The 27,203-nt window shown below is 29.1% G+C and overlaps 1 protein-coding gene across 1 annotated transcript in view; it reads right to left on the bottom strand.

Annotated features, from left to right (window-relative positions):
- LOC129959531 (prickle planar cell polarity protein 3-like) overlaps positions 1–26,876 on the bottom strand; it is a 206,575-nt gene extending 179,699 nt beyond the window's left edge. The window contains exon 1 of the mRNA XM_056072406.1: positions 26,667–26,876. Within this exon, the coding sequence (XP_055928381.1) occupies positions 26,667–26,861 (195 nt within the window). The 5' untranslated portion in view covers positions 26,862–26,876. The remainder of the gene's footprint in view (positions 1–26,666) is intronic.
- Positions 26,877–27,203: the final 327 nt, after the last annotated feature.

Below are 27,203 nucleotides of genomic sequence, written 5' to 3'. Positions count from 1 at the left end.
TTTTTTAAATAACACACAAAAAAAAACGAAAATTTTAAAATATATATATATATATTTTAACATAACCAGTGATAGAGAAATATATTATTTTTTAGGGAATATAATTTTTTGCGTGTTTGCGAATGCTTAATGAACGTATGGACCTCAAGATAGCAGTAATTTCGCGTTCATTTATAACAGTAAATTCTCTCTAATCCGACACATATGGGACTGGACACTTGTTGGATTATAGAGAGAATTTGGACTATAGAAAATCATATAGATATCACTGAATTATACAAAGATACGTTTTTTAACTCATGAGGAATGCACTAATAGTATGTTGAGGTGTTGAACAGAAACATGTTAAAAAGACAACTCATATGCTGGAAGGGAGAAGATGTCAAGTTGTACCAAGGAATAATGACTGATCAAGTAACATGTTTCAATAAGGGCCGAGTAGCATCTGTCTGGCTATTCGCAGTGAACCATTATTTATTTCTATTCTTTTAGGAAAAGGTATTTATTTTAAATTGCGCAGTTTTAAATCCCTCATCAGACAAATATGTTATCATTTACTGCGGTTTTAACCCTTAGACTACGATGTTTTTAAAAATCTTTTTCTTCATTTTCTATGCAAGTAAAATGATTAGATTTCGAATTTAAAAAAAAAAATTTTGAAACTTTCTTTAAAAATGATTTTGTAAGCAAGAGGCTGAGACATTATAGTCAAACAACTACAAAAACTACATTTGATAAATACTATTTAAACTAATTTTAAAAGTTTAGCGGGATGTATATGTCCCATTAGAAACCAAAGGATAAAGGACAACATTCAGCCATAATTTTCTTTTAATACAGTAAAGTGGTTGAATTTTATTAACCGCAGCTGCAATAGGGGTATCAGTGATTAAAAAATAAAAGTCACTTTAGAAATTTTTGTTTCATCTTAAAATTATGTTTGTTACTTGCTAACTTTCATATACCTTGCTAGCTTTCGGGCAGTATCTAATAAATCTGAAACCAACAACTACCCTTGTATGGTTTCCAAAACGACCTACGAGGGATAAATAATCGCTCAGGCAATTTAACTGTAACCGATTAAATCAGAATTCTAAAGCAATGCCCTTGGGCGAAAGAAACGTCAATAAAAATAAAGCGAATGGTGAAAGCGCGGCAGCGGAAGTTTCCTCCTCTATGCTATGTTTCAGTAAAATGTTCTTTAAAAAACAAAAATCAATGCTTACCATTGTGTAAAGTTTGTACCTGTGTAACGTAACTCTCAATAAATAACTATTACACTAATTGAATTAAAAATGAACCCATAACAACCTCCAACGACAACTGATATCCAAACAATGGCTTTAATATAAATAAATTTTTCGCTTGGTTTTTTTTTTTTTTTTTTTTTTTTGTTCTTGTCATATTCTACACCCTCCGAAAAATTTCTATATTTCGGAACCAACACACTCATTCGAAGGATAACAGATACAAGTTTTGTGTGTATTTAATTGTAACTGAAACATTTTTTTTAATTCTCATTTTGTGTCAGTGTCATATTTCTGCCCAAAATGAAGTGGAAAAGAATTTCCTTTTATAATTAAATTACCACTCTTCTATTTAATTGTTTAATATTTGCCAAGTTCAAATTCCGAAAGTAAAGCCGAAAGTATCTCCTAGGATGCGTCTAGGGGCGATAACAAAGGATATCCGATTTTTTACGAATTTTAGGGGAGCTGACAGAAAATAAGGCAAATGCAAAGTAAAATGAACAGACAACCTCTAGATAGAAACTAATAGAATAAACGATAGAATTTCTCGAAGAACCTCTAAGGACCTATCATATAACTGCCTTAAACTAAATATATTCAACCGGTGGTTCTATTAAAGAATCGAAGACGTTCACTAAAGACTCATAACTTGTCTCTTTTACGACTGCCGCACAGGGACATGTATTAACACGACCACAACAAAATTGCCCTGGTTCCTCATTACAACACCGTTGCAATCAAAGGAAGAGATTGTAAAGTCGTAAATTTAGGTACTACTCTTAAAGTCACATACTGGAGCTAAATACCTGCGATTTAATCGACGATTTAACTCTAACCGAATTTCTCAGATTTCTAAAACATCCTCTTCGAGCGAAAAGACGTCAATGAAAACCAAACGAATGACAAATGCGCGGCTATGAGACTTTTAGTCATTATGTTATGCTTTGGTACAGTTTTTTTTTAATTTAATGTTTGTCCTTATGTAGTATTTCATAAAACACAATTCCTACACTCATCAGATTATTTTAAATGAATTCATAACAATCCCCATTGCACAGCTATCTTAATCGCATGAATCAAAAATTTTCAAATTCATTATCGTTTCAAACATTTATTAAGAGCTTTTTCATGTCAACTATATGAAATTTATATACCTACTCATATCAATGCTTTCAGTGTGAACTTGTTTGCTAGTGATGTTTATTTTTAACAAGATTTTATACTCCAAAATTATATATGACGTTCATTTACTTCTTTTTTCATAGCATTGCCATCTTCAAAAGTCTCATCTAGTGCTTCGTAAATTAAATAAAATACATGGCAATTCGACTTTCTCATCGTGCTTACAGACTACGTTTAAATATAGTACTGAAATCAACGAATTGAACAAACGACGTCTAAACGAACATCTAAACTATTAACAGTACAATTTACTAGCAAATTTAGTGAATAAAAATAGTTTGAAACCCATTCTTCAGTAGCTGATCGCTGGTTCGGATGGTTTAAGCTGTTCGCAGCCATTCATTTTTTTTTTTTTTTTTTTTTTTTTTTGGCAAACACAATTGTATTTGTAGTTTACAATGGGACAGTTTCGTATGCAATTCGCTTCTCACGAGTCTTCAATAAATATACGAGGTTAAATCTGCGAACGAGGACATATTTTATTTTGTGCCAATTGTTTATTTTAATTACGAAGTGTGGTCATCGGAAAATTTACTAAAATTGAGTGTAATTTACAAAACTAAATCTTTACTCTGATAATTCTAGACACAAAGATCACTACAGAAATTAACATTTCAAGTGGTCCAATATAAATGTTTGCTGATTTCTAATCTGCTTGAAGAAAACAAAATAAAAAGCATCAAGGAAACAAGAAAAGATAAATTGTAAAATACAAATTACACAAATACCACATATTTTTACGCAATTTCAGTTTTCTGTTCATTAGCATAATTTTATACAATGTAAGATTTAAACAATTATAATAATTTGCAATGATTATTCAGCCTTGTTTTATACATATAAATAACCTCATTTCACTACCAGTTTCTTTTTTTCGGAATACTAGCTTTTGCGGGTACTAAATTATTAATTTGGAATGCCTAAATATTTAAAATGACATCTTCCCGTTTCAGAAAACTGAAGAATAGAAATATTATGAAAATTGGAAAGCATAATTACTACTAAGGCATTTTTATAATAAAATTTTTGAACTAAATGCCTAAGCATCGCCAAATTTTCATTTTTCCCCCTTTTCCAAAAGGAAAAGAAACCAATTTTTAATAATTGTGGAAATAAAAATAAAGATTACAATTTGAAGTTTAACAAATTATAAAAAAGAATCTATAGGTAGTTATAAAATGAATCAAGTTGGCTTGAGAAAATATTCCTTAACATAAAACTTCTCATATGAATTTAAAAAAAAAACCCACGTCATTTAATGAGCTTCAGTAGAGAACCATATTTTTAAAAGCGCGTAATATTAAACTGAAGGCAAGTAAAAATCTACTTTGAAGTTAATATAGATAATGGATCAAAAAAAAAAAAACGGAAAAATATGTGATTAAACCAACATCTATTATATATATATTGCGAAAATAGCTTCAACGAACGGCTCGCAAATGTACAGATGTCGCTGAGCCAATCCATCAATCCTCACGGTGATAATCATTAAAAATTAAAAGATATCAATCACTGTGTTTATTATGATAACTTCTTCAATAGATTTTTTTTTCTTTTTGCAAAAGTTGCAAAGTTCATTTTTCTATTGGGTGTCTGAACAGTTCATTAGTGGAAATCAGTTTTGTGATGCTACTCCTAAAAGGCAACCCAATGATAAAACAGAGCCTGCCTTTTCTCTCATCTTTCCTTGTCAGCTGGCATACGTTCGAAAGAAAGGTTCATATTTAAAAGCTTGTGCTTTTCTTTTCTTTAAAAAAATTGTTGTAATGGGATAGGACGGCAAATTTAATATGGTGAAAGAATGGCGTCAAAATGAAAAACACATCGTCATTGTTAAAGGGAGTTCGTCTTCTTTATTAATGAGTTTTCGTTCCATCATATATTTCAAAACTTAGAAAGCGACTTATTAGTGGGCTAACTGATAAACAATAAATAGCTGTTGAAATCACCAAGCAATTAGCTTCAAGATTAATTACAGAGAGTTCCGCGACATAAAACAAGAAACATTCAGTGAGGATTAACAGTATGCACTCAATGTTTAAGTTCCAGTAAAATCGGGAACAAGCCTTCAAAATTTTGCGGTTCACTATTTTAGCTAGCAATCACATTTTAGATGATTAATAGAAGCATAATATTCAAAATGTACCCAAATGAAATAAAGGCTCTCATGAAATGGCTTGTTAATTATGAAGTCAAACATGCCACAATGGTTCATTGTTAGAAACAGGAAATGCTTCACATACGGCCCCAAAAAAACGTATGTAAATAGTAGTGAATGACTTAAGTCATTTTCCTCTAAGAATTATGAGACTAGCAAAAATGGCGCAAAGGCAACTGATAACAAAAATGAAAATACACCTAAGCGATCTGTAAGAGTGACCGCGTTTCTGTAGGGTTAGCTTCACAATCGCGCTCAATAAAGAGCTATTCCAATAAAACCTTTCATTTTATATCTCTTTCAAAAAAGAATTGAAAAATATAAAAAGAAAATGCAGTAAAATACAAACATTTTGGTTATAAGTAATTTTAATGCTAGAAGTCGAATGAAAGCAATACAGCACGAAACCATGTTGAATATTTATTTTCATAAATTCACAGCCAACGAAATTTTTAAAATTGTTTTTTGGAAAAGAAGAACGGTGTGTTCTTACATGCAAAAGTTGGAATACTGATAAACAGAATTTATTACAATGAACTCTTTTATTAAACATTTTAGTATTTTAGAAATTTTCTGTGAAATTCAGTAAATTATTGATACAAAATATACTGCGTCATCATTTTTTGCAAATGTTTTATTTTAAACGCATCGCTTCGTGATCACAAAAAACAAACGACATTTTTTAAGAAAATGTACGAAATTGTGAATCATACGAACATGAAATTTTTAAGTTTTTAACCAAATTGAAATTTGAATGTTCGTGTAATATGATTAGTGATTTTGTCAAATTGAAGCCACAACTGATGGAAAAACTACATACTATTTGCGGAATCTCACTACATGCTATCTGATTCCATAGTTTTGATTCTGCGCAAATAAAAGCACAGTTTCAAAGAAACGATTTTTTTTAACCTAAAAATAATTGCACGGAAGAACAATGAAATTAAATAGCAGCAGGTTTAAAATCTGTGCAGCCCCATTTTATTGATATCACCTGATGTTTCATTAAATATTTTTATCATTTTTTATGAGACCCCTTTCTCTTCTTGTGTTTCACTTTTGCAAAGAATGACACAGAGTCTGTTTCAAAATGTCTGTCAATGGCAGGGCTCCGAACACCTCCTCTTATTTCTTGATCACCCTGTATATATTTGGGTAATTTGAAAATATACATTCTTTGGAGTATGGATGGAGTTGTATGGATGAAAGAATTACATAAAAGGAAAGACATTTTTCAAATTCGTTTTCTAATTTTGAGATTTCGACCAACATCTTTTTCTTAAAAGCGATATAAGTTCTATTCATTCCAGAAACAGGAATACTTATTTTCTCCTTTTTCATTCCTAGTAAATCAAAACATTTGTTGGTATTTGCATATACTTGAACTACCGAATCAATTAAACATCGGATCAATCCTTTCACCTAAAACGTTCTTAAAACAAATTAAAGCTGTCAGCAAAATACAAATTGCAAATCCTATCCAACTATGTAAAACCTGAACGATTTCCATCTTCGAACTACCAGAGAAGGTTCTATGACATTTGAGTAGTTGGGAGAAAAGGGGGGGTGTCGTAGTTTACTCCCCCTATGGGTTGATTTAATGACTTCCTCATCTCATGCAATAGAGAGTTGCGGGCCATCTGACAATCTGGCCATATTTAAAGAAATATTTGATCTGGAATTACAAGAACCGGTGTGATTGCAAAGGCAAATTTTGCAGATTCCACTAGTTGAAACACATTCCTTCCTTTTTTCTACGCTCATATTTTAAAAAGTTATATATTTATACAAGAGATGCCTTTACACCAAATACACGGTTTATAAGAGCTCTTAATCATAAAAGATTTTTGTTTAAATGATTTAGTTAAACTTTTGTTTCCTGCCGCATTTTTGACTGGATAAACTGTTTTCGCTGCTGCAGCTGGTAATCAAGAAACATTTTCCAAACTAGAACTCCTTTCAAGGAAGAATATAGAAGAATCAAATTAAAGAACTTCTAAGGTTTTTAAATAAAATCCAAATTAACTTCTAGACTTTTTGACAAGTTTTTGAAAGATAATATTAATCAAGAAAAATATCTGATAAATCATTGTTTAGAACTCACAGATGTCGAATGTCTTTTGCAATACAGTCAATCAGAGAACAAAATACTTTTACGATTTTTGCTGTATTTTAGCGTAATTCAATATGGAAAGAACATTAACAGCCTTTCATATTCAAAGGATTCTGTTTAGTTTCTCCTCTCAGAGACACTCTTATATAAAACAATTTCTGGTTGTCATTTAAATTACTATTTCACACCAATATAGTGAATTGGACTTTAAATTATGCTCATTCATAAAATGCTCCAGAAAAGGGAGCGGAATTTCTGGTAAGCATACTTCACTTTTAATGCTTTAGTGGTTGGTTTTTTTAAACTGGATGATGTTCAAAGAATCGAGAACAGTAGTTATTCTTACCTCCAGTTCTTCAAAATGGCTATTCACTTGTTAAAAAAATCATTTGCCATTTCTTGATGTTGATTCAAGTCCGGAATTAAAGAGAATTCTTGAAGAAATTCGTCTCCCATACTACTCAGATTTTTTTTCCAATTTAATTTCTAATTCAAAAACGGAAGGTTTATCACTAGTTCATTGAACGTTTCTATTTTCTGTTACATTTGTTTTTATCTCACTTTTTGCTCGAATAATTTTTCTGCAACAGCTATTGTAGTCACTACTGTTTGTATTTTTTAAAACTTTTAAATAGATACTAAGTTTAAATTGGCCACATTCATTAAGTTTTAATATTTCATGACCTCGACGGACCAAATATATGTCTGCAGCTCAATAACTGATGTCAATTGCATTCTTTTTTCTAAACAACTTATTGAAAGATCAACAACGATATATCAAAATACAACTTGATTAATGAATATTAGATTAGCTAATTAAAATTGCACAATTAAATGCCACCCTCGCTTACTAGGAGGGAAATATAAGCACAAATCCTTGTTTCCAAAGAAAATTTTGTTTCCCATTTCTTAGAGGAGCATCTGACCCGTAGTCTAACCCGCACAGAAACATGTCTATCGGTGTTTGTGACAAAAACGCAGTTTGGGCTGAATTGGGTTTTCTCTTTCTTCACTCGATGGAAACTTCTTCACTTTAGTCTCCCTTGGAGCTCCAAGGGAGACTAAACACGCATAACTGCTGCTTTCTTTTGAAAAACTTGCAATTACTTTAATGGCTACTGATCTTTCCATGGAGGGAGTATTTTTATAGTTACTAACTTTTATTTCTTAACTTTTTTTACATTTTTTCGCAAAATTAAAATCTAAGAAAAAAGAGAGATAATTTTCTGGTTCTGGAGCAGCCAAAGGTCAACCAGTCCCAACTAAGTTACTGGCTAATGGTAAAATTCATGGAACCAATGAGTTCTTCCTTTCTGTTGTCAACCCATTTACCAGTTTCATGTGGCAAAGGCAGGTGAAATATCAAAGAAAAAAGAAAATCCAATAGGAAGAGATTAAGAACGCAATCAGAAGTATGTTCATAGTTTACCTAAATAGGTAAATAAAAGAAAATCCCATCATACTTGCCAATTTCTTTTTAAAGCAGTATATATTTGAAATAAGGTAGAGCTTTATTTCCTCATAGTTTTGTCATTCAATTTTTCCAACAATTCTAAGTGAAAGAATCCAAGAAAAAAAAAGACATTATTGGATGAGTGAAAAATTATTTTTAAGCACATAACATTTTTTCCCAGATGTACAAATCACGCATTCTTAGATAAACACACACTTTATTATTTTTAATCTCAGCATGGAACCAACGTTAAAACTAAATAAGATTTAGAAAACCGTTAATTTGATTAACATCAAATTAAATAGAACGACTTTCATGTATGTTTAATCTTTTTATTTCTCAAACAGCAAAGATTACAACGATAAAAATCGCACTTCACTAAAAGCTGATGCACACCAGTCATTATTTATACCAATGCATTTGAAAAAATTTTTTTATCTAAAATATGCAGCATTTTGGCCTGTAGCGTTCTTAATAATTAATCATACATTCTGCTTTAAATCTACGAATTCAACTAATAGGATCGTCAAAACATTTAGGACCAGAATTTTTTTTTAAAAAAAATTCAAAATTTGCTGAATGACATTATACGAAGAGGAGCTCTAGAAAGGAAAAAAGTTTACAGGAATTATTCATTAATTATATAAGGTTAAAAACTTCAATTAGATTTTTTTTTTAATTTCTTAATATGAACCATTTGACAACTCGGAACATTTCGTCAATTTGAGATAATTTTTGCAGATGTCTAAGATGTCTTTATGCAAGACAGTAAAAATCTAAATGTGGAAATGGTTACAAGAAGAAAACAAACGAATATTAAAATCGTCACAAAGACACCAGGAACTTGAACATCGGTCGCCATGCACAGTAAATACGTTAAGCATATGACCGCCCTTAGCAAAACGTATCACCTCATAAATACAATGCAAACTCATAATCGTCATCGGAAATAGAACAGCTAACCTCACCTATCACGTCGTCATCGTCAGGAACACAGATCCTTATCTCGAATTAGCTTACGAATGATCAATGTACAAAATAAATCAATTTAGTCGAGTGGTTCCACTTTCGTTCAAACAGAGTATCTCTACAGAAATTGAAAAAAAAAAAATTAGATGAACATAAAGAAGGATAAACAAACATTTCGTCAAATTACACAGATTTATCACAACTGAATACAGTGATGGAGAAATACAGATATCCGTACTTGCAAAACGTTTAAATTCAGCAAAGAAAATCAAAATCAAAATTAATAAAAGCAAAAATTAATTTATACTGATATTTTACTTAAATACATAGAAATACAGATATCTGTTTTATTTCATTCTTTCAACATTTTAAAAACGTGCATATCACTTACGCAAACCGAATGAAAATCCAAATTACTAAAAAAAAGAAAAAAAGGCTTTTACACCGATATTATACTAAGACCATTAATTGTTTACATCTTCCGTCATGAAAGATTTTTTTTTTCTTCTCGTGATTAATTATATAAATATTTCTAAGCGTAGAATGGAGTTTCTTTTAGCAATTACTGATAAATAGGAAAGAAAAAAAGATTTAATCTGCTATAGATGTTGAAAGAAATGCGACTTTTCAGTTGCAATTAGCAGCCGAGTTATTTGATGGAGCTGAATTTGCTTCTGATTCATTTGGGATTCTAAAAATTGAGCAGCAGTTCGTATTTTCACGAAAGTGTTTGACCCAAAATCTTCCATCAGGCTATTAAGTTCTTCAGGAGACAGAAGAAGGGCGTATAAATATTGCGCAAGCTAAACAGAAACAAAAATGAAAGAGAGAGTTAAGTGATGTCATCCACCAACTCAGATCGCCCACAACCATTGCAAAATTGATCCTAATTTTGATACTCTTAAGTGAATTCACTATTGCTTACTAGGCATATTTTTTAACGTATATAGGATCTTTTCTCTAAAACTGAAATCCAATACATTTTAGCAACAAACCGAATTCCATTTATCTGTTTTTGTGAGTTACCGCGTTCGAATAGACAGACTGGATCGGTGAAAGAGATCGCTCGAAATTTGATAGAAACCTACGATTTCAGCGATACAAATGTGTCTGGAAAGAAAACAATTTCAGTGTAAGGCTTTTCATAGAATAAGAAAATAAAGCTTTTGCGGATAAACTTTTAACTATCCTTTAAAGTATGCATTGATTATTAAAAACTCGAACACATCATATTTGCACATTATAATCTTTGAGAGAACTTTACAGCCAACCAATTTTCGTAATTATGAGTATCCAAAGTATATATCAAAGCTTTTAAAATAGGACTTATTAACAAGCTCGTTTAATTATGAATCTTCCTTCAATAGTTAATAAGTGATTTGCAAATATCTCTAATTTCTTTAAATGCAATAGAACTCAAAGTTGATGAATCAGTAAGTACTGGGTCTTAAATGAATACAATAAAACTGATTTTCATTATTTAACCATTTTTTAATATATAAAATATAGTTTATAATAGACTTAAGAATAAAAACAATAATTATTATTGCAGATTCTACTGATTTTAAAAATAATAAATTTGTTAAATAAATAAATACACAGCATGCTACATTTCGAAATGAACATTTAATTCAAAATAAGCAGTACCAACAACATATCTAGCTTTTACAAAGATGAATCTCGTTATTCTCGTTACAACAAGGAATTTTGTTGTTATCGAATATTACTCAGCAAACAAAAATAATATTTCACTTTCGAAATAAAACCATTTTTTTTTATTTAGACTTTGAATTATTATTATTAGGATAAATAATTAAGTATAACTGAATCATATCATAATAATCAAAATTAAGTATAACTGAAGAGAAAAATTCCTTTCGAAATTAACTCATATCTAGGATTTTCTCAGGCGAACTTATTACATGTAAGCATTTCTGTATGATAAAGTGTAGAGTTAAAATTAGAAAATTTTGATTCTAATAAATATTTGCTATTACTAATTCATATCCCCTGAGATTTAAATAAAAAAAAAATATTACAAATTACGAAGTCATAAACAGGGTTTCTTTCAGATTTCCATATATGCTTTCTTTTAATTGCGCTAAATAATTCGATTTCTTTATATTTATCATTAATCCATTTATCTGACACTAAAAGTTTTTTTGAAAGACCCGTTATCAAAAGTTAATAAGATTCTTTCAAAAGATACGATAAAAAATTCCAGGTCTCCTTCATTTTCCCGCGTGCGTTTCAGCTTTCTTTCAGTCAAAATTTGGTATAGTTGCACTGGCTTAAACAAATGAACATACGGATATCGAATAATTCTGATTAGAAAAATAAAGATAAATTTCGTGTTTCCTGATTTTTGTGTTATCATCTTCACATGCACACGAAAGATCATATAGACATCTCAAGGACAGATTTCCATTATTTTTATAAAAATCTAAAACTTTTTTCTTTAGAATACAGAGCAATTTTCTTTTATATAGATCTTTGCGTTTAAATATCGCATTCAGGCACAGACAGGCGTCATTTCAAAAATAGCCTTTTCGGATTCCAGGTGGTCTGATCGAATTTTAAAACTTAATCTGTTTCGCAGAATATTTATAAAATTTGAAAATGCTTTTTGAGAGTCCTCAAAGTGAGTAACAAAGGGATGACATCTTTGCAAATTTCATACAGTGGAATTAAAAGAAATGGTTTCATATTTAAATTAATCAATATTAAAAATGAACTTCGTTTTTTATTTCAAAATGGCGCTGCAACCTAAATCTTTGAAATGAACCACCCTCACTTTTATTACCTAGTAAGAAAAGTTTAAAAAAATACATAATTTTCATTAATCTATCAATTAGATTTACTACTGACGCTTTTAATTAAAGAAATCAGATTAATATTATTTCATATTTTGAGGAATTGAATTCGCTGTTACATAAGATCATTTAAAATCTAAAGTGTGACAAGCTTAATAACTTTGGATAATATTGCATTCATTATTTTCATCTCTTCGGGTCAATAAACATAACCAAAAATAATTTGATAAATTCTTCGAAGGCAAAATATTATGTTTTCCAACAATACTTAACTTCATTTATTTCCATTCGATCCCTTCTTTGACTTAAATAGAAGGATGTTCATTAAAACAGAAATTTAAAGGTTAAACATAATAATTGAGTGTAAACTTCATAATGAACAAATTATTTAAAAGATTTACTACTACATATTTTCGGGACAATGGGTACAGGGCTCAGAGAAATTATTTGATACCTTTTAGTCCACTTTAAAAATGTGGTATACTTTTTAAAATGTCTTTAAATAATCATAGGTTTTAAATTTTTAGGATACCAAGTAAGACATGCTGTTTTCCCTTGAAGACTGAAAGTTCTAAAATGAAAAGTATTAGATTTTTGAGAGATTTAAAACACTATATGTAAAATTAAATAAATTAGAAATTATATTTATGCATTGAAAAGAGCCGAGCTATTTTAATTCTGCAATGCCTATGAATGTACTGTCCTTGGTACTATTTTATTGTCAACTGGCGGTCTTTGAAGATTACCAGGAATATTGGCTTTCCTATTCTTTATATTATTAATCACAGTTATTAGCTTTGCTATAGTTACAATTATCTACAAATTTTTCTTTATAATGATAAAATTTTCTTAAGTTCAAATAAATTAAAGCTAAAATTTATGCGAAAATGAATTACCGATTTCCAGACATATTTTAAGAATAAAATTATTTTAATAATAATTGGTCTCAGATAAGTATCAATGCTTGGTCAAATTTAACTGAAAAAAATGAATACTCCGCAATTATAATTAGATTGCGGTAAAGAATAGTATACTTTAAAAGTTATATAAATAATCCGAAAATGAAACTTCCGAAAGTACTATTTAGGGTAATATTTAAAAATATTTCATTCTCAGAGCTTTACAACTATTAAATTTTAATATAAATCAAAGCCTTTATTTATTATTTCTAATTTATAATGCCTGAAAGAATAAAAATTATAGTAATTACGATATAACAAAGCGAAGGCAAAATCAAATGTCCCCACTCTTTAAAGTATGCTTATACCAAATTTGGTGGTTCTAAATCAGGCGATTTGCGCCAACATACATTCGTTTTTATTATTAGACACGAGTTTTTAACTGTTCCTACGGCCGAAACATTGAGGAACCCTCTTTCTGACCCCACGAATCGGATGGAGAAACGTCACAATAAAAACCAATGCAATTGACCTTTGAAAAAACATTGAGTTTCCGATCTCCAAATAAGGAGTGGAAAGTGAGCGCTTTGCCTTTTTTCCCACCGACCGAGAAGATGCATTACGAAACAGTTGAACGCGTCATTTCAGATTATGAGCAGCGAATCTCGCTCGCCTTTTTCAGGTTCATTATTTAATTAACTAAGGACTTCTGAAATAATATTTATATTTCAACAAATGCATATGACATGAAATACTTAATCAGTTTTAATAATGAAATTGTTTCTTAAAGAAGAACCCTTCATAATATTACCCCCCCCCATTTATTAAACTGTTAAAAATAAAAATTCATAAATTCTTTAATAATACAATTTTTTCAGACTTAAAAATTCTAATATAGTACAATATTAACAAGTAACATTTTCCTTATTTGAAGCTTTTTATTTTAGACTATAAAAATATAAATAAATAAAATTTGGCCTAAGAACAAATATCAAATTGTGCAATATGTTTCAGCACATTATAGCTCATCATATAATAAATCAATGATAATGAAGAGAATAATTTGTGTAATAAAAATGTGCATACATAATATGTTTTTGAAAACAGCAAAAGCACATCTGACATGAACTTCCAATAAAATGTTAGCAAAACATCAGCAGAATGAATTTATAATTATGTTTTTTACTAAATGTTTTCAATCTGATTCATTAAGATAAGAAAAAAAAAACATTATTGAAAAATTTTGGGAACAGAGTGAAAAAATTATTAAGACTATATGAACTCCAAAATTGTTTTCATTTTGATAATATAAAAATTAATTGAATTTCAAGAATTCTAACATAAATATTATCAGAGTTCCTTAAAAATTAATTTTTATAATTTTGATTAAGAAGAATGAATAAATAAATCCCAGCGTCAAACATCTTTAAATATTTGCCTAGATTCATCGAAATTAGTTTTAAGTCATGGGCATTTGTGAAGTCTTTCAAGAGTAGATCCTTTGATTCCGTCAATGTTGTGTCGCCAATCTTTGAAATAATCCATAGAGTATAGAGAGAAGTTTTAAATACTTCTAATTAAATAAGATATTTATATTTTCATAACTGAAATGGCGCATATTTATTACAGTATTATATTTAATTTCCAAAAGTATCCAATAACTTTCGAGTGCATGATTTTTTTTTTTTTTTTAAATATATGATGCTGAACATAACTGGAACTGAATTATATTATTGGCAAACAAGGAATACGTGGTAATACAGATCCATCAACAAGAAACCTATTCCATCTAATTCAGCAGACTGTAAACAATTTTAAATGATTTGAAGGCAGATTTCCTGATACACGTTAAGTAACAATGAATTTGTTAAAGAAGGGGGAGGGTAAAAAAAATTCTTTAAAATAATAATAAAATACTAGTAATAATAATATATTTCAAAACGCCTTTGAAGTCTTTCTTTAATCGTAAAAAAGCTTTTCTTTAATAGAAAAAAAACTAAGAAAAGCCCTGTATTAAAAATAAACATGGCACATCATTTACTATTATATTGAAAAAAAAATTTAACTCTACGGATTTTTTTTATTATTTTGAGGTTTTTCTTTTTAATTTATCAGCTTAAGGTTTCCATAATTTTTGCGAGGGAAAAAAAAAATCCGAAAAGCATTTTTCATAACGTAGGCAATTAGGCTTTCTAGTATACGATTTCTAGCTATAATATTCTAAAATATACACATATAATTCACAATTCAGATAATTAGAATTAAAAATCTTGGAACACTTAAAGATAAAGTCATTTTTTTAAACTATATTCTCTTGGAAATATTGTTTGAAACAATTCTTATATTGAGCTGATGAGCTGCCATTGATTTTACATATACATTCTCAACTTTACATGATGCCCAGGTGTCATTCAAACATTAGAAGGGTCTTTATATTTCCTTTTACATACTCTAGAGGTTCTCAAACTGTGGAATATGTATATACCCTTAGGTGTACCAGACGAAACAGTTACGGACACGCTAAAGTAATGGCGAAAAGCGAAAAGCCTAAAGGATCAAAATGAAAAAAAAAAAAAGTTTATTTTCCCATATGAAAAGTGAAATTTCAGTAATACCAAAAGCTTACTGATTAGTAATGAAAGAAAGTAAAAAGAACTCAGCGATAAAATAGAGAGGGCAACTGGCGCCCGAGGCATAATGTGACTTTTTCGCCTCTCTACTGGTTTAGTGAGTCACTAGTGGTTTAGCAAGAGTGAACGGTGATATTTCATTTTAGAAAGTGCGAAACGTTTATGTCATAATCAATGTGACTGTGGGGAGTTAACACTTCTTTCCATATTTGTACCATTTGCCTTCGTTAACATTGAGAAACTTAATTATTAACATTTTTTACTTCAAACAGCCTAACAAAATTTGTATTCCAGATTCGCTTCTCACAATGTAGTTCAGGATTAAAGTCATCCATTAACAAGAATAAAATTTCATGGATAACTATTACAAAAATAAGAATAATCAAATGCTATTAATTATTGATATTAAAAATAATACCTAGTCTTGCTTTGATTCCGAGCAAAAAGACGTTGCATAGTTGCTGAAAATTGTTTTATCATCTGATGAAACCAAAACAGCTATCCTATTCCTATAGGATAGCTGTTTGGTTTCAGTGTGCCTCAGAGAATATTTTTTTTCGTTTTTAGCGTAAAAGAAGCAGAGTTCATGCTTTGATGTAGTAGCAAGTCTATTACATCTATTTGCAGGCGCACTGTGATATTTTTAAACGGGATATACTTATTGATATACTTTTTGTTCCTTGAAACTAGGCATATCGTATTTGAAGTCAGACTATGACGTCTTGACGTATTTGAAGTCAGACGTCTTAGACTATGAGGTATGATTAGTCATGATAGTGTCGCAGAAATTTCGAAAACCTTTCTTCCAGAATAATTAAAATTTGCAGCTAAAACTTCTTGAACATTTGGATTTCAAGTCGATTAATCACTATAAAAATTTACCAAGCATTCAAAATTAATCACTATAAAATTATTTCATTTATCTATGCATATATAACCATTTATTATTAATAATAATAATTTTCAAATTTAAGACTCGAGAAAAAAAAAATGCCCGCGGTGGGAAAACGTTTGAAACTTCGTTTCTAGCATCATTGATACTGCACGTCTTGAAAAGTAATTCCTTCAGTTCAAAAACATAACAGGAAAAAGTAGGGAAACTGCGCATACAGAATTCTGTACTAAAAAGTCCGAATAATTATTTTCCCCTTTTCGCAAACAGGTAGGATTTTCAAATAATGAAAAGATTAGAAAAGGAGGGGAAGGTTATAATAATCATTGCATTTATTAAATGATGAAAATCTCAAATTTAATCTAGTTATATCTCATTAATGAGAATTTATTAATAGCTACAGACACTTTTAAAATAAGCCATTTTGTTATAAAAATATCTCTCTCTTTGTTAATTATAAAAATCTTTTAATTCTTTAATTTCAATTAAAAAAATTAATAAAATAACTTACCATTTACAATATTTTCATAGCTTAACAATAAACTAAAATTCTTAATAAAAACACTTATCTGAGGCATAATGATCTTTTTTAACAGAAGAAAAATAAACGATTTAAAGATTTGAAGAAACAATGAGTTGAGTTCCAACAATAAATATTACTTTTGCAAAACATCTGAAAATTGATTAAAATGACAGAAAAATTTCGCATTTAAATTTATACCGTTGAAAAAATAATTTTAAGAATTTTAAGATAGTGTAAAATTTATTTTTGGATGATAAAATTTTCAGATATTATCTCCAAAAGCATCGAAATGTCGTTTACGCTCCAATTAATTAAAATTATATTTAAATTTCGAAAAAATTGTTTTGAGGTTCACATGCCTTCAAAATATATTTGCGAAAAATTCGTGAATTCAGACGTCTGTCTTGTCATGCATCAACAGACAGACAAAATATTTTCTTGTAATATTAGTAAAGATAATTGCATTAAAGGTGTTAAATATTAATGCTTTTTTTTATCGAAAAGAATATATAACAAAAGTAATTTTAAAGAACAAATACTAAAAAAATCTTTCTAAAGATTTTAAGAAAATTTTGCTCAGAAAATTTGACATAGAATAAATTTAACCATTTAAAAAGTGCTTTTGAAAAAAGAAATTTTAACAGTTGTTTCCTGAAAATTTTCTATTGATCATGTACTTAAAAAACTTCCGTTAAAATGCATACAAAACACTTAGTCCAATAAAAACTCACAAATACTAGTACTAATGAAAAAATTACATACATTTTTTTATCCATAGAAACTTTAATTACTGATAAGTTGTTGGAATTGACTACCTTTACGCTTTACCAGAGAAATAAAAGTATTTGTTTCGAGTTCTTTGAAAAAAAGAATGGTACTTTATTCCAAATTGGTCACGAACTTCAGAAGAAATTGATACCCAATCGGTATGAATATGGAAATATAACATTTTGTCTCCATATATACCATTGGGAACTTGGAGTTAAGTTGATAGATTGTCTTGTCTCTTCTATAGAGATCTGAGGACGATCGAAATATATCCACCTTGCCCTGTTGAAGCCAATATCTGAAAGAATCTTAGTATTTCAAATGGGGTTTAAATCGTCAGATCTCCGATAGATTCTCTATATTAATCTGGTGGGGGGGGATTGTCCTTAATGCTACTAACTGACTGCTCAGTGCTGTGCCTGTAATGACGCTCAGACCACATGGCCTGCCTGCCCCATCCTAGTTACGAGAGAAATACATTTTTACAATTCATTCCAGATAAAAAGCATGCAATTTGCAGAATTTTAACATAGATAACTTTATTTCTTTGAATTAAGCATTCAAGTTGAATAGAAAATGTTCAGATAGAAAGAAAATGAAAAAGTGTATATGTGAGAAGACAGTTACTTTTCAAAATTCATTATTTTGTTTGATTTGGCTTAGAAGCGAAATTGTAAAAAATGATTGAAAAGTAGATCAAAATTGAAACAATTGTTCTAATCGAGGAAAACAGCGTTTTAGTACGAGTACTCCTGATTCAAACTGCGAACCCAAACTAGTGAATCAACCGGCAATCTGTACATTCCCCAAATGAATGAAAGGAAAAAGGCTCAACCGCAAGAAACAGAGAGATTCATTGAAAATACACAACTGAAGTTTTTGTTCGATATTGCAAAAGCTGATAAACAAATGATGCATTCGGTAAAGAAATACATGTTTTCAACCAGTTCAGTTTTCTTGTTTATTTATTACTATCTTGTAAACTATAATGGAATCAAATTCATTTCAATTGTATATCTGACTTTAAAGAGATTAATTGTCTAGAATTGTCACAGAAAATTCTAGACAATTTTATTTTAAAATAATGCATACCGAATGCTTTATCACAATTAAAATTTTATGATTTAATGCTTATTCAATGTTAATTAATATAAAAAACAAATACAAAGCATAAACAAAATTAGAGCTCTATATTTTAAGCCATTTTTTTTTCAGAAGTATCTGATTTCTAACATGTTTTTCTCGCTTCTTCAATCTATTCTTAATTTTGAACATAAAAGACAAAACAAATTAAATAAAAACCTTTAAAGCATATTTTTAATGGCGTAATAAAAAGGTTTTTTTCTATTTTATTTATTTAGAGTTTACATTTTAGTCTTTAATCTATAATTCATTATTAAAACTATTAAAGAATATTGAAATTATATTTTTTTAAAATAACTACCACGCAAAAGCACTCCTAAGGAATCAAAGCTTAATGAACCGATTACCTGATAATTAAAGTTTGAAACATTTAAAAAAATTACTGTCATCAAAAGCACAAAATTGTACAAAATTTTAAAATTCCAGAATAGTTGGTAGTGTGTTAAAATAAGGTTGGAAAAAACTTATTTTACGGACATGAAACAAGTTAAATATAAATGTACAATAAAGTAAAAATTGAAAATTCTTTTTCAGGTTAAATAAATGCTAATCATAAAATTACAAATATTCCTCCGGATAACTTATCTATCTTAAATCTCTTTAAAAAATAAATGATAATAAATTTTGCCCCGTAACTCTCAGCCAGAAAATTAAAGTAAAACTAGCCATTAAATTTTTATTTCGTCATTTTTCTCATCCTTAAATAAAATTAAGAAAACTTCTTTCATTTCTCAGAATTTATTTTATAATTTTTTATATTTATGCAATGTTTGCAGAACTGATTTCATACGGAAATAAATATCCAGACTAAAATATTTGTGGAGGAAAAAAAATTTCAGTTTTGTCAAGGCATTATAATTATAGATTTTGGGGCCCTGGGGAAACATATGATAGTGAGCCCCTTCTCATTATTGTTTCTTCGAACCTTATCTATATTTTAGAGTAGTGGCTGATTATTTTCGGAATAATTAAAGTAGTTTCATACACTAATTAAATACACTCACTAAACAAATTTTCCATAAATATCTCATTTATAAGCGATATTATATATTTTTCCCTGTTTAATCTTATTAATTGAAAAAGAAGCTATCTGACATTACGCACTGTGCAATATGAAACACGTTTACTAGTAAATTAATTATCAAGTATACTTTATTTTTACACTTGGATTGCAAATTTTTTTCTGACTGTTCAGGAAGCAAATACATTAATAATTTATCAAAGTTATTTTTTGATCTCAATGATTCTCAATTCAGAGAGAAGGTAAACTGGCGAGCCATTACTGTTCCATACTGCTTCGCGATTCTTTTTATTATTATTCATTTTAGTAGAGAGTAAAATCGCTCAGTCTCAGAACTGTTACGTGATGCAAGCTGGGCCTTATCAGAAAAAATCGATAAAAGTGAACAGTGATTTATTATCAAGAATACTGTTAATCCTTTGACTCCATTAATTTTTTTGAAACTTCTCTTAAAATGGCGTCTTAACTAAAGATAGCTGGAATGATAACATATCCTTCGAAAATTTTCACACGAAATAAACTATTCTGTTAGGGATCTCTTTTTCATTTGTTTTCATAAGAAATTCTGGTTCAGCTACTTGGTTAAGTATAGAGAACATTCTTTATACCTTGATGATATTATTAAATTGGTGATATTATAAACTCTATATACTCTTGGTGATATTAACCAGCTTAGATATTCTCTGAAGAGAATATCTAAGCTGCTTTCATAAAGTACTTATCATTAGTCAAAACGACTAATGATTAAAATAAGACTCTGGAACTCGTAATCGCTCATCTCTGCATAATTCTTATCTTCAACTATTCCCCGAAACTCAAAGAATCAAATCAAATCAAGAAAGAGTCAAATCAAAGAATCAGACTCAAATCTTTAGTGATAGACTGCCTATCACCAGATTTTCCGGCTCCGGATTGCAAAGACATCGAAACAATGTTTAGAAATCCTAAAACTTCTCATTGTATAAGTAAGAATAAGACGAAATCTTACGTTTTCAGTTTTTTTTTTTTTCTTTCTTTAGTTATATCGCTTTATTCACTCCCCCCCCCCCTCTTTTTTTACTTTTGCTATTGAAATAAAGAGGTTGAAACGTTTCCTCATACCACCAGACCCATGCTTTAAAGCTTACCTCGCATCAGATCTGTCAGCTCCTGCAGTTGGATTTGGTGCTTTTAGTGTCATTAATGGGTTACATAATTTGTTATATACATTGTATGTATGTTCTCCTATCAAATAAAGTTATTATCAAAATATCATTTGTTTCAAAAAATAGGTGAACATCTTTGTTTCTTTCAATAGCCTCTTTTAGAACTAAATTTAGATTATAGTTCACAGGATGGGTTCATTTTGTGTTGCATCTAATTCCTGAATGTTTGTTTCCAAAAAAGGTAATTTGAAAATTCAAAATTTTTACTGAGAAACATTTAAACCATAATCGTAATTTTATAATGGCAATGGAAGCGTATTTACAGTATTATTTACTTGGTAGTTTTGACTATTTTACACACAATATCATAGTGGGAATCCATTCATAGGCCATTGACAAAAAATAAATAAAAGGAAATACAGATTACAAAATCCAGTTTTACTCAATAGGAATAAGAATTTTTTTAAAATAACAAAAACTAATTCAACGTTAGTCTTGTTCTCTTACTTTCTTTCATTTTTTTTTCTTTTCTTTTCTTTTCAAAACATTTTCGGTTCACAGTCATAATATATTTTTTTTATCACAACTTACATTTAAATTTAGCAATTTAAATTATCAGATATCAAATAAGAATCAATTCCACCAAAATAATTAACACTATGACGATTTCTTAACGACTTGACGAGCGTTCATGTTATAATTAAAAGCCGAAAATGAAACAATAGTAATGCTAAAATATTATCAAAACGGTCGTACATTTCATCAAAACAATAACATAACTGCAAAATTATATCCCTTCTTTTTTAATTTAAAAAATATAAGCAGTCATACATAAGATATTTATTACACAATAAAGGAAAAAAATGAATACATACAGAATGAGAAGGAAGAGAATAAAACAAAAATTCAAATGAAATACATATCATATAATATTTTCGGGACAACAATAAAATGACCAGATTCATGAATTTATTTACTTCAATCCATAGCTTTAGGGTTAAAGCTTATTCATGTTATCTAGTAAGAATTTCGGGTATAGATTTCTACTGATGAAAATTTGTATGACATAATGAAATGAAATCTTTTTTTTTTACTTAGATAATGATAAAAATATCTATATTTCTTGAATGAGAAATTTCAAACTGAGGCTAAAGGCAATATTTCAGTTTCGCATTGTTGCGTTCAGAAATAATTGTAAAACAAATATACTTCTCGGAATGTGGAATTTCAAACGAAAACATTTTTTTTTTTTTTTCAATAGGGCTCAGCTTAATTTACTCTTCAGCTGGTTTCAGGGTCAATATTCCAAGCTGTTGCAATATTAAAATAAATGGCAGGTTACAAACATGAAACTACTAATTTCGCTAAACAGGTCCGAAGATGGATAAATAAAGTAGATTATGTCTTTATTTCATGTATTGTTTTCGCATTCCTCGAAGTGAACCTCTATTGATATAGATGTATATTGAATTTGAAGGAGGCCAATTGCTAATGCCTTTTAACCTCTTTTAATTGAATTTCTAGACGAACAGAGATGGATCACCATTCACAAACACAAATACACAGACATGTAAAACGGAAACAATAATCAATACATTTTTCCGAGGAAACATTATATCTGAAAATCGTCACTGGAGAATTCCGATGCTTTCACTCAAATACTGCAATCTAGTGTGGTCATCAGATGGCGCATTTGTTACAAGATACTAGATAATAAACTTATACCATCAAAATGGTAATAAATGGTTATCGCCGATTCTTCAACAAATTGAAGGAACTCAAGTGTTAGAATAGTACTTTAAATACTGATAAAAACCTTCAATGTATGTCCATGGAAAATAGAATCATTCTAATGCATTAAGAATGAAATCGCACTTAAATTTCAATGCATCTGATTTTTTATTTTATTTATTTACTTAAGAAATTTTAATTTTCACAAGACATATATCCTTCTAAATTCTTTTTAATCGCACCTTTTACAGCAAACTTCGAGTTTTAGCTTGGTTTCCTCTCCCCTTCGCGAACAGCTTCAAAAGGCTGAATTTTTCTAATGTATTCCAATTAAGAGTTTCAAAGTTATAAAAGGATCATCTATTAAGTTGCCAACCCAACATTTCAAAACAGTCAATAATTGGAATATTTTCATCTTTATTAAAAATGTTGAAATTCGTTCATAAAAAAAAAATCTCGTTCATAATAAAAAAAATTATGGGTGTTATTAAGATATTTTATGGCGGAATTAACAAAAATGGCTGGATTATAAAATATTTTTAAAGTAATGAATTGCATGTATTTTCACTCAAAAATTTATAAATATTTAAAATTTCAATAATGATGCTCACATTAAAGAACAGATTGAATGATAATTAATTTTTCGAAATTTTAATTGAAAAAAGCAAAAGAAAATGTTTTTTTTCCCAATAAATTGAAACTTATTTAATATACAGTTTTTAGTGGGTTGGCTCTATTCAGGGGGAGTTTTTAGCAAACAAAACAAAATTTATTTTCTGAATTATGGAAAAACTTGGAACTAAATTCTAAACAAATAGAGTCAATGGGAGTGGTTTTCCCAAATGTTTCTCTCATACTACATAATAAAGTGCTGTCCCTCCCAGCATAAAAATTATGGACTTCAGACAAGGCCGGAAACGCTACCAATGCTCAGATTTTTATTTTCAGAGTACCGCAAGCGAACATCTTGTACTTCATACCATTGTGAAGAAAATTGAGTATGCTCTTTGGTCAATTTTTTCCTCGATAGAATGAAACCACATTTTGCCACAGAACTACAGTTTTTGTAACATCATATACCAAATTTCATTTTTATAAGTCACTACATTTTTGTGCAATCACGTTTACATACATGAGAATGTACAGTCAGACAATCAACCATTTAATGAATTTTGTTTAAAATTTGAAACATATCTATACTTTCGATGCTAAAATTGTTTAACAAATTTTATCTGTTTAGATTTTTTGCGTTTTGTAGCATCATGTTCATTTGCATTCGGAGACACAGATAAACTTTCTGAATTTTTTTTTTTAATTTGATAGAAATCTACAAAATTGGTTTAAAGTTCACATACCCAATTTCATTCATCTAGCTCAAAGAGTTTTTGAATAATTATGTTCACAGACAGACAGACAAAATTCCAAAATTATGTTTTTTGTACTCAGGGCGGTTTGAAATGAAGGGATTCGTCAAAATCTTCATGTCAAATTTATTGACGATTACAATATTTTTCTCTTTATATATTTCGCATAAGAAAAAATTATATAGTAAAAAGGCATGCTGCTATAAATTATTGAAACATGTGGGTTTCCTTTATGGAAAACTTTCAAGACAGCAGTTAATTAAAAATGTTAATAAACTTGGTTAACCAGTGTGTCTATCTGAGTAAACCAGTTCCATCGAGCTATTTCTATTGACAGCAGTTTTGTAAATAATCGAGCTATAGTAATGTCCCCCTCCTTTTTTTTTTTTTTTTTTTTTTTTTTAATGTTTAGTTTAGTTTAGTTTTTATCATTGTGTCATTATTCTGAAATGTTTCTATGATGATTTCAGAATTAAATCTGTCTATGCATTGTTATATGATCCTATAAATCGACTATACTATCCCCATTAACTGAGATTTACACAAGCTATTTTAAATGATCTCCCAAGCAAAAATCTTAAAGAGTAATATCAGAAGAACAAAAATTTGTATAATTCACATACATAGCAATTTTATACAAATTCATATTGAAAACATAAAAATATGTAATCATTAAAAATATTTATGCGCTAAAATGCCCATTACATTTTAATCATTCATGTGAGATCTGTTCATTTCATGCTATCAATTTGCACACCTATCGCTCTGCCCCAAATCATCATGCAGGGCTATTTTTGCCTTTAGTGACAAAAATATACATTTTCCTTTTTAATAAACTTTCTGTCAATAATGTCTTTTTTTTTTAATTTCCTGTGGCTTAAATAATAAGTATATGAAATGATACAGAGTTCATTCAATTAATTCCCCAGTACATTCTTTGTAATTAAGCTTAAAAATACTTATATTTTAATCATGAACATTCTGTTTTATGCACCTTTGAAATACATACGATTCAATGTTCAAAACATTTTTTTTTTTTTTAAATTCAAGCAAAAATTATTTGAAAAGTTCATGGCAATATATTGATAGCACATAGTACAAACGTTTTTAGCAAGGCTTTTTTTTTTTTTTTTTTTCAGAAATCAAACACACATTTCTTCATCTTTTTAGATTTAAAAACGACAGTAAAGATTTATTTTAATATTTAACAGTTATAATAAATACTAAATATAATATTAGAAAGCTTTATTATATTTATTAAATATAATATTAGAAAGAAAAGGAAATTTTTAATTAAAAAAAATCCAATAAATAAACATATAATTTTATTAAGTAAACAAAATACAAAACTTGTACTATAAAACTTCAAAATGAACATTTGAATTTACATTTAACATGCATACGCCCTCTAGTTACGGACCCCAAAAGTTATTCATTTATGATCACAGAGGACACGAGATTTGGTCACATTTAACTAATAATACAATGCAGAACAAATTTTTACAATTAATTTTCAATATTTATTTATTTATTTTTTGAAAATTATACGGCGAGTGCCATTGTGTTTTTCTATCAAATTCCCCATTAATCAATTTTCTGACAGCCAAATAAGAATCAGAAAAGAAATTTTAATACTTTATTTATTTACTAACTTTTCATTTCAAAATAAAAAAATTGTATATTCACAACCTAAATTTCTTTTAACAACTAAATCCAAGAATATTTATAGTTAAGGAGAACACAAAATAATAGAACCCCCCCCCAAAAAAAAAATTACAAGCAAAAGCAAAACGACCTTTTTATTTTTCCTGGAAATACTTAAGCTGTTGAATTCCATAGAATTTTAGTACACAAGTTTTCTGGAACTGTTTCCAATTAAGAAATTATCACTTTGTATTTGTTCCAGTATTTGTCATTACAAATTATTCATTTTATTATAGCGTATGATGTATCTGCTTTACAACAAATGTTATGCAATATTTATAATTAATTTACTCAAAACTATTTTAAAAAAGAAAAAAAAAATCTTTCCTCTACATATTAAATACATTTACTTCAAAATAAAATTCATTTGAATAATGAATGTCATGTGTTTACTTGGTTTGAATTGGACAGATCTTCCATCAAAAATAATGAAACTCAATTATCTTTAGGAAAAACATACGCTAACGGGAGAAAATTTAAAATCCCATTAGTTCTGCCTAACAGCATTACAGTCATTTTTTCCCCACATCATTTGAAAAGCATTAAACATAAAAGGCATGTTTTTTTCAATAAAATAGAATGCCAAATTAATTTTTTTTTTCTGTTTTCAAAGAAATCATTCGATTTAATGCAATTAGAATGTTTAATTTCCTTTGTTCCATTATTATAATTACTTATCTTTGCACCGTTAAAATAGCTTTCTCGATGTGATCTGTTTGTTTACGTTCCTAAAACTTCCGACCACTTTCAAACTGCAGCGCTTCACCGCCAAAAATAGCAACCCGATAACCGTTTTTCAAATATTTGGGAGATGAATGTTTCAAAGTACAGCTTGTATTTCTAGCAAAAATCATTCAATCAGATTCTATCGCAGATCAGACAATGACTGAGTCAAATTACTGTCTTACCGTTTCCTGATAAATCTCCATCGAAGTGTTCATGTGAGGAATGCCATTTAATCCGTTCGGGTCCGCTTTGTCACCGACAGAGTCGGCCATTTTACTCAGACGGGACGGCCCGGATGGGAAAACAGAATCTTCACTGACCGAACTGACGGGCATGTCTAAAACCACCTGTTCGTCTGCTAGCTTGCTCTGTTTCATCCTTATCTACACTCGCGCAATTCTGGGCGTTGTCCGAAGTTTGGTCTTCCGCTTTCGATTCGCCGCCTGCGAAATTTAAAATCGAACTTGATATTAGAGTAGAAATCCACATGCAGTTTTGCGGCTGTCTCTGTTCGACTTGTAAATAGTTTATTGTTCAGATTTTTTGCTTATTCGGGAGAATAAATCAAACCTACTTTGAGTGTCATTTGTAATCAAACTACAACAAGTTACCAATGTTTTAAAAGATTAAAAAATAGAGAATTTTTTCACTGCTGTTTAACGGAACTGAAATTATCACCAATACACTATGCAGTAACATAATACTTCGCTTTGATTTAA

Source organism: Argiope bruennichi, chromosome X1 (genome assembly GCF_947563725.1).
Source record: "Argiope bruennichi chromosome X1, qqArgBrue1.1, whole genome shotgun sequence".
Taxonomy (NCBI): domain Eukaryota; kingdom Metazoa; phylum Arthropoda; class Arachnida; order Araneae; family Araneidae; genus Argiope; species Argiope bruennichi.
The sequence above is the reverse complement of the archived record's forward strand: the minus strand, read 5'-3'. Positions and strand labels throughout refer to the sequence as shown.